This window comes from Solanum stenotomum, chromosome 10 (assembly GCF_019186545.1).
Source record: "Solanum stenotomum isolate F172 chromosome 10, ASM1918654v1, whole genome shotgun sequence".
In the NCBI taxonomy this organism is placed as follows: Eukaryota; Viridiplantae; Streptophyta; class Magnoliopsida; order Solanales; family Solanaceae; genus Solanum; species Solanum stenotomum.
Window position 1 is genome coordinate 7,062,426 of NC_064291.1, and position 8,656 is coordinate 7,071,081.

General features: G+C 34.6%; 1 protein-coding gene and 1 pseudogene across 1 annotated transcript; one reads left to right on the top strand and one right to left on the bottom strand.

Annotated features, from left to right (window-relative positions):
- The first annotated feature begins 716 nt into the window (after positions 1-716).
- On the top strand, positions 717-6,630 carry LOC125842563 (uncharacterized). Its single transcript, XM_049521871.1, has 12 exons — positions 717-1,026; positions 2,123-2,232; positions 2,328-2,633; positions 2,791-2,903; positions 2,978-3,308; positions 3,482-3,697; positions 3,797-4,033; positions 4,110-4,295; positions 4,381-4,521; positions 5,758-6,026; positions 6,177-6,258; positions 6,345-6,630. The coding sequence occupies exons 1-12, from the start codon at positions 795-797 to the stop codon at positions 6,483-6,485; spliced, it is 2,364 nt and encodes a 787-aa protein (XP_049377828.1). The 5' UTR covers positions 717-794; the 3' UTR covers positions 6,486-6,630.
- Positions 6,631-7,727: 1,097 nt separating this feature from the next.
- The window catches only part of LOC125841782 (probable cinnamyl alcohol dehydrogenase 6), a 14,812-nt pseudogene continuing 13,883 nt past the window's right edge, over positions 7,728-8,656 (bottom strand).

The window sequence follows — 8,656 nt, forward strand, 5'->3', positions numbered from 1 at the left end:
AAACTCTTAACTTTTTAATTCATTCACTTCATAATTAATAGGGTAAAATTACACACTATGTCAATCATTGTTTTCTTAATATATGTGTCAATTCAAAAGTGGACAAGTAACTGGGGACATACTCCCTCCGTCCCTATTTACTTGTCCATATTTCCTCTTTTAGATGTCCCTATTTACTTGTCCATTTTGACAAATCAAGAAAGGACAAAAAAATTTTTCCTATTATACCCTCATTTAAACTTCTTGAAAATTTAAACTTCCCCCAACATTGATTAGTTATCTTGAATAAATTTATTTTGGAATCATAATTAATAAGGGAAAAATTGTAACTTCACTATGTTAATCATTATTGCCTTAATATATGTGACATTTCTAAAGTGAACAACTAAATAGGGACGGAGGGAATATGAAGTATTTATTTAATTATTTAGCACTAATACATAATCTATAAAAAGAAATAATGAATTCGTCTGAATCCACAAACTCCATCTAGCTCCACCTCTGACAGTAATATATATATAACCAACATAATTTTATAGTTTATAAGACAATAATTAAATTTTTTAACAGAAAATTTATGTCCTGCACATGTTTCCAAATAATATCAGTGCTGCAGGATTTTTTTTTTTTTTTTTTAAAATGTCTGCTCATATCCATCTTTCAACTCTATAAAATCTAAAGGTACAAATAGAGTCTCTCTTGGTCTTTAAGAGTCTTTTTTTTAAAGTTGTAAAATTCATCTCTTCATAATATTTGCCATTTTCCTCCTTTTCTAATAATCACTACTCACAATTATGGCCACTACTTCAAAAAAAGTGGCAAAATCTTTTACTGATTCATGTCCTTCTACCTCCCTCCTCCTCCGTCGCGAGGCGACAGCACTGACTGCTGTCATGGTGGATGACGGTCCGCAGAAGTGGATCGTCATCCCATCTGTGGATGATAATAAGCAGAAAAAAACTTCATCAGCTATATCTTCATTGGCAAGCAATACTGAACCTCTTCCCTCCAATACCTCAACCAAAGGTAATACTTTCTCTGTTTCATATTAGTTAATCATTTTTCTTTTTATATCGAGGGATCGTATATGTTTTCTTTTTTTTAATTTGTTTGTCATGTTTTGATTTAGTATGACAATTGAGACGATAAATATTTTATTTTGAGTATTGTGATCTTAAATTAAAAATATATAAAATGTACCAAAATATCTGATAATCTTATTGTCTTAGACATGTCACATGTAAAGTTAAAATTAAAGAATTGTAAAATAACAACATTTTTTTAAAAAACTGACTAAAGAAAAAAGACAAACAAATGAAAAAGGAGGGAGTACTCCACATATATATCAAGATTACTCATGTGAAGTTTTATGACTAGATATATTATACTATCTCAGTCCATTTTTATTTATCTATTATACTAAAAATAAAATGTATATTTTTACTTGTTAATTTGAAAAATTGAGACATAATTTATTAATTAATTCTTAATTTATCCTTATTATTAACTATAATCCTTTCCAATGCATTTCTCAAAATATTGAATTTGAAATCATTAAAGGGTGTTAGACTTCCTCCATTCACTTTTTCTCGGTTCTACTTTTATTTTGTCCAGTTTAAAAAATTAAGAGATAATTGATCACTTTCGGTTTGATTAGGGAAAATTATCTCGCGATTATTATTTCACCCTCAATATGAAATAAAAGTGACACTATAATTCCAAGATTAGTATCCCGCAATAAGTTATCTTACGATTTTGTCCCAACCAAACATGGATAAGTTCATCCCAAAATTAATTCCGCGGTTACTTATCCCTCGTACCAAACAAACTCTTAGTTCATAATTTACCTTATTAACTACAATTATTTTTCAAAAAATTAAATTTATTATATTTAAAGAGTGATATAGTATAATTATCATTTTATTCATTCCTCGTTAATGAGTGTGTCAAGTAAATACTGGACCACTAAAGATAGACACAAGGAATAATGAAATTATCATTTTATCAATTACTACTTCTTAAGTATGTGCCTAGTGAAATGTGAACAACTAAAAATGAACGAACGGAATATTATCTTAGAAATATAAATAGTTAACTTAAGGATTCAATGTTCATGGTGCAGGTATCCAAATCATGCTAAGGGCTCAAACTTGCCATCCTCTGGATCCTTTATCTGCTGCTGAGATATCTGTAGCTGTTGCAACCGTTAGAGCTGCCGGTGAAACGCCTGAGGTTCTTAATTGATTTATTATACATCGATAAGTTGTGTACGTGCAACCTATATTTAGTAGATTCTCAAGGCCACTTTGCAACTTACAATATTTCAGGTCAGAGATGGAATGCGATTTATAGAGGTGGTTCTATTGGAACCAGATAAAAGTGTTGTTGCTTTAGCTGATGCATATTTCTTTCCACCTTTCCAATCATCGTTGATGCCCCCAACCAAAGGAGGATCTCTGATTCCAACTAAACTTCCTCCGAGGAGAGCTAGACTTATTGTTTACAATAAGAAAACAAATGAGACAAGCATAAGGATTGTTGAGCTAACTGAAGTACATGCTGCTGCTCGTGGCGGACATCATAGGGGAAAAGTTATCTCATCTAATGTTGTACCAGATGTTCAACCACCTATAGTATGCACTTAAACTAATGTCTCTCAATCATTTTATTTGTCGTCTTAGCAAACTGAGTTTGTTTCCAAAATATTTGACGTTTTAGAAAAACAATAAAGTCGAAGTCATCCTGTCCAATTAGTGTTGTGTGTCAATTAAGTGAAATGTTTAATTTTAGGATGCTCAAGAATATGCTGAATGTGAAGCTGTGGTGAAGAATTATCCGCCCTTCAGAGAAGCAATGAAGAGAAGGGGTATCGATGACATGGATCTCGTGATGGTTGATCCTTGGTTAGTTAAAATCCGCGTCTATTAAGAATTCTGTTCTTTATAGTTTCTTAACGTGAATGTATACTCTCCGACAGGTGTGTTGGTTATCATAGTGAGGCGGATGCTCCTAGTCGTAGGCTTGCAAAACCACTAGTATTCTGCAGATCGGAGAGCGATTGCCCAATGGAAAATGGATATGCAAGACCAGTTGAAGGAATACATGTGCTTGTTGATGTGCAAAACATGGAGATCATAGAATTTGAAGATCGAAAACTTGTCCCGTTACCTCCAGTTGATCCATTGAGGAATTATACAGCTGGTGAGACAAGAGGAGGGATTGATCGAAGTGATGTGAAACCCCTGCATATTATTCAGCCCGAGGGTCCAAGCTTTCGCATTAGTGGGAACTATGTAGAATGGCAAAAGGTATTCTCATATTTTCTGGCTTACTTGCCATAAAGCATTCTTTGACAGGATAGTTATCAATATATATCATTCGCCCATCTAGTTTACCAAACATGACCGATACTGTGCACATATTTTGTAAACTAGATCGTTTACAAAATATCACATTGACATTGTTCATTTTTGTGTGGCAGTGGAACTTTCGGATAGGTTTCACCCCGAGGGAGGGTTTAGTTATACACTCTGTTGCATATCTTGATGGTAGCAGAGGCCGTAGACCCATAGCACATCGATTGAGTTTTGTGGAGATGGTTGTTCCCTATGGAGATCCAAATGATCCGCATTATAGAAAGAATGCATTTGATGCAGGAGAAGATGGCCTCGGAAAGAATGCTCATTCACTAAAGAGAGTCAGTTACTAATCTATGATCTAAACATCACACGTTTTCAATTTTCTTGACTGTACTTTACTTACTTGCTTATGTACTACAACAAAATAATTTTTGCAGGGATGTGATTGTTTAGGATACATAAAGTACTTCGATTCCCATTTTACAAATTTCACAGGAGGAGTTGAAACAACAGAGAATTGTGTATGCTTGCATGAAGAAGATCATGGAATGCTTTGGAAGCATCAAGATTGGAGAACTGGCCTTGCTGAAGTTAGACGTTCTAGACGATTGACAGTGTCTTTTGTTTGTACAGTTGCCAATTATGAATATGCATTCTACTGGCACTTTTACCAGGCAAGTTAAAGAAAAATCGTCACGAGGATTGAAATATTAATACCTTTCACTTTGAACATTTTATATGAAATTTCAGGATGGGAAAATTGAAGCAGAAGTTAAACTCACGGGAATTCTTAGTTTAGGAGCATTGCAACCTGGAGAATATCGCAAATATGGCACCACAATTGCACCAGGGTTGTATGCACCAGTTCATCAACATTTCTTCGTTGCACGAATGAATATGGCAGTTGATTGTAAGCCTGGAGAAGCACACAATCAGGTATCTAGTTAGTGTGATTTAAATGGTCAATCCTGATTTTTTCACAACAGTAACATGCTTTTGGTCATTATAATTATTTTCTTAGGTTGTTGAAGTAAATGTTAAAGTTGAAGAACCTGGGAAGGAAAATGTTCATAATAATGCATTCTATGCTGAAGAAACAATGCTTAGGTCTGAATTGCAAGCAATGCGCGATTGTGATCCATTCTCTGCTCGTCATTGGATTGTAAGAGTCTTTACCTGACTGTATTATCCTTTATTTAATATTTTTGTCGCACTCTCTGAGAACTGAGAAGGAGGATAGTCCTCTTGTGGCAACCGGTAATAGAATATAGCTAGATAATCGAGGCCACAACGTCCAAAATATGTGAGATGGAGTTACTTTAGTTCAAGATGCTCTCCCAGCATCAGTCTTGTTTTATCGCTTATAAATTCCTTCTCTAAAAGTGTTATCAGGAAAAAGGTGACAAAAGGTCCAATTTTCTGAAAGTGTAAACTTGACCATAAACTGTTTTGTCCTGCTATTCGACGGGTTGAGGCTTGGTGGTGTCTGTCATAGTATTAGACTTATTTTTGTAGTGTCCTGCTTTCAATCTTTATTTTGTTTCGATTATTGCACTATTTTGTTGTTGTTACTGTTTCCTTATTAGTTTCTTTGTTTTCTTCATAGTCGTTTTTCCTTTTCATTCCTACTTTGATTCGTTGTACTCGAGCCGTTGGTCCTTTGGAAACAACCTCTTGACCTCCACGAGGTAGAGGTAAGGTCTGTGTGTATTCTACCCTCCTCAGATCCCACTTGTGAGATTTCACTGGATATGTTGTTGCTGTTGTTGAACTGAAATTGAGCACCTAGCTTCAATGGACCTATTTTCGACTAATTTTTTCTTTAGTTATGTTGCTCCAGTCCTCTAACAATGTTGTTGCGCCCTTGTGAAATTCTCCAAAGATGCATTATTTTTGGAGAATCCACCATGGTGCCTTGACGTTTTTAGAGTATCCAAGCAACATAATCTTTAAGACCAATTTGTTTTACATAAATTTGACTATGAACTTTCTGATTTGTAGATTCGGAATACCAGAACAGTTAATAGATTTCTGATTAGTTGCTTTGTTTTCTCCATAGTTGGTTTTCCTTTTCATACCTACTTTAATTTGTTGTACTCGAGCCAAGGGTCCTTTGGAAACAACCTCTCGATCTTCATGCGTACAATCTACCCTCCCTAGACCCCACTTGTGAAATTTCACCGGTATTACTGTTGTTGAACTGAAATTGAGCACCTAGCTTCTGTGGACCTATTTTTGACTAATTTGTTCTTAAGTTATGTTGCTCCGGTCCTCCAACAATGTTGTGGCACCCTTGCAAAATCCAAGCAATAATCTTAAAACCGCGCCTTGGTTGTGATTCTAATGTTAACACCTGTGTGTGTTACATAAATTTGACTATGAACTTTCTGATTTGTAGGTTCGGAATACCAGAACAGTTAATAGAACAGGACAACTAACAGGGTACAAGCTTGTACCTGGTCCAAACTGTTTGCCATTGGCTGGTCCCGAGGCAAAATTTTTGCGAAGGGCAGCATTTCTGAAGCACAATTTATGGGTCACACAGTATGCACCTGGAGAAGATTTTCCAGGTGGAGAGTTTCCTAATCAAAATCCCCGTGCTGGCGAAGGATTAGCTTCTTGGGTCAAGCAAGACCGACCTCTGGAAGAAAGTGATACTGTTCTCTGGTTAGTTCTCTCTCGACAACAAGTGATACGTGCAATGAACATTTCAGATTAGAACAAATTCTAGACATGGAACGTTATATATTCATTAACAAACCTATGTAAGGATAAAAAAGTAGGCGTTCAAGTTTTGATAAACAATGTTTATTTCAGGTACATTTTTGGAATCACACACGTTCCTCGGTTGGAAGATTGGCCTGTTATGCCAGTGGAACACATTGGTTTTATGCTTCAGGTATATATATTTATATTTGAGAATGCATGTTATGTTACTTATCTCTATCACTATCTGTTGCTTATTTCGTGTATGTGTTGGTGCAGCCCCATGGATTCTTTAACTGCTCTCCGGCTGTTGATGTCCCTCCGCCTTCTGGATGTGACTCAGAAAGCAGAGACAGCGAAGTCACGGAAAATAGTAGTGTAGCAAAACACACTACCACTGGTTTAATGGCCAAGCTTTGAAGGACATGAGCCTTCAAAGCTTCATTTGATAAGACTTAAAGAGTAATGAATTAGTAGGTGCAGCAGGAACATGAGCATATTACTGGTTTGTTGTGTATTAATCTTATAAACAATGTCACAAGAAAAACAAATAAAATCGGGTCGTTGAGTAGCTATCGCGGTTCTTGCATTTCATCTTGTACTAGTAGTTGTTAACCATGCTCAGAATTTTGTTGTATAATTACAACAAGTAAACTTGGGATGGACAAACAAATAGTTAGATTTGACAAGATTCAAAAGATGAATTAATGTGAAGATTTAATAGCTAGGAAGATAATTCTTCATTGGTACAAAAGTCAAGATAGCAACTTTGTAGGTGAAATTTAATTAGGTAAACCATAAAATGGTTTCACAAGTTAAACCTTGATATTTTGACACATTGTGATGTCATGGATGACATCAATACGAAGAATTTTTACTCCTATAAATAGGTAGCTCTTAATTCACACATTTTGACACATTGTGATGTCATGGATGACATCAATACGAATAATTTTTACTCCTATAAATAGGTAGTTCTTAATTCATTTGTAACACATCCCTCACTCGCCTTCTAAGACATTTGATCTTCTTTCTCTCTTGTAGTATTTCACTTGTACTCTTTCGGAGTGAAATAAATATTGGTTGGTTGTGTCCGAGTATGCAAAAGAAAATAAAATTTTGTCAAACCTTGTAAATTCCTTGTGTTCTTTATATTGTTGTCTCATTTACTATTTAATAGCTACATTTAGATGTAGTAGTTATAATTTCATCACTCTCTATATATTCAACTTCCGCAATATAAATATCTATCACATATCTGAAGCCTATTAGTTTGGTGACAAGAGGAGTCCCTCTGATGGTAAGCACCCTTCATCTCTGATCATGAGGTTATAAATTCGAGTAAAAAAAAAAAAGCAAAAAAAGGTAGTGTATCTTAAACATACACACTAAAGCTAGGAAGTGAGAAAATGTTGTGTATTCCTAGCTTTAAACTAGAAAAGAAAAATCAATACATTATAGTTGTATGGGGTAAAAAACCAAATTGGACACGTGTCGAGTCAGCAGATCACGCATGGAAGGAAAGACTGACTCAGCATTTTTATTATAAACTGTACCGTTTTAAGGGTAAGCAATAGTCACAAGAAAACAAAGGTAAAAAATGATGAGAGTGTAAACCAATATATGAATTATTACAATTAAATGGAAACAAAAAAAGAGAGTTTATTTTCTTTCTTTTTTTTCCTGATACTCTAGTTTTGATTTTCCAGTAATGTCAAAAACAAAACGAAATTTAACATCATTTTTTTCAAGCCTATCAAACATTTCATTAATTTTATCTGTTGATACAATTTCAATGTCACTCAAAATGTTGTGTTTTCCACAAAAGTCCATCATTTCTTAATCACAAAAGTCCATAATTTCTTAATCTCTTTTATGCTTCCTATAATACTTCCTTTCACTGTTCTCTTACCTATATATTGATCATCAACACATTTTATTATTGAATTATAGTAGCTAATTAAGAAACTATATAATATAAATAAACAAAAGGTAAAAGGTTAATAATTAATGTAACACATACCATATATCAAGGGTAATATTGGAAAATCCAAAGGCTTAGAAGGTGCACCCACAATTGCTAGGGTTCCATTAACCTTGAGCATCTCCAAGTAAGGCCCAAGGGAATTCTTTGTTGATATTGTGTCAATAATAAAGTCTAGGCTTCTCTTCCTCATCTATGAATTAAAAAACATTAATTAGTTCTATTTGCCTTTGTCAACATTTAAATACATCACGTGGATTCGAAAAACTTTTATTGTCCATTAAACATAAGTTCTAACTATAAGGTAAATGTTCAGTATATTTCAAGAGAATGAACCTATTCAATTGATCACAAATTCTGGGCAATATCTAGAACTTATGTCTGATGGACAACATGCTAGGAGCAGCTATTGAATTTGTCCAGTCGAAAGGGATCTGATTAAAGGTTGTCCAAAGAGGACTAAGAGACAGATGTTGTGCTTGCAAGTAAGCTTCAACCAAGCATCAGATAAACCAAGTTCGGGTTGGGAAAGGGGCTATTTACCCCAGCAATATAGAATAATTATTACCCCCCGCCACATGCCAATGAGCACGGCTTCCCATATGTC

Coding starts and splice junctions, on each gene's coding strand:
- LOC125842563 (XM_049521871.1), top strand. CDS start 795: ATGGCCACTACTTCAAAAAAAGTGGCAAAATCTTTTACTGATTCATGT. Junction 4,522..5,757: donor TCTCTGCTCGTCATTGGATT/GTAAGAGTCTTT, acceptor TCTGATTTGTAG/GTTCGGAATACCAGAACAGT. Junction 6,027..6,176: donor GAAAGTGATACTGTTCTCTG/GTTAGTTCTCTC, acceptor TGTTTATTTCAG/GTACATTTTTGGAATCACAC.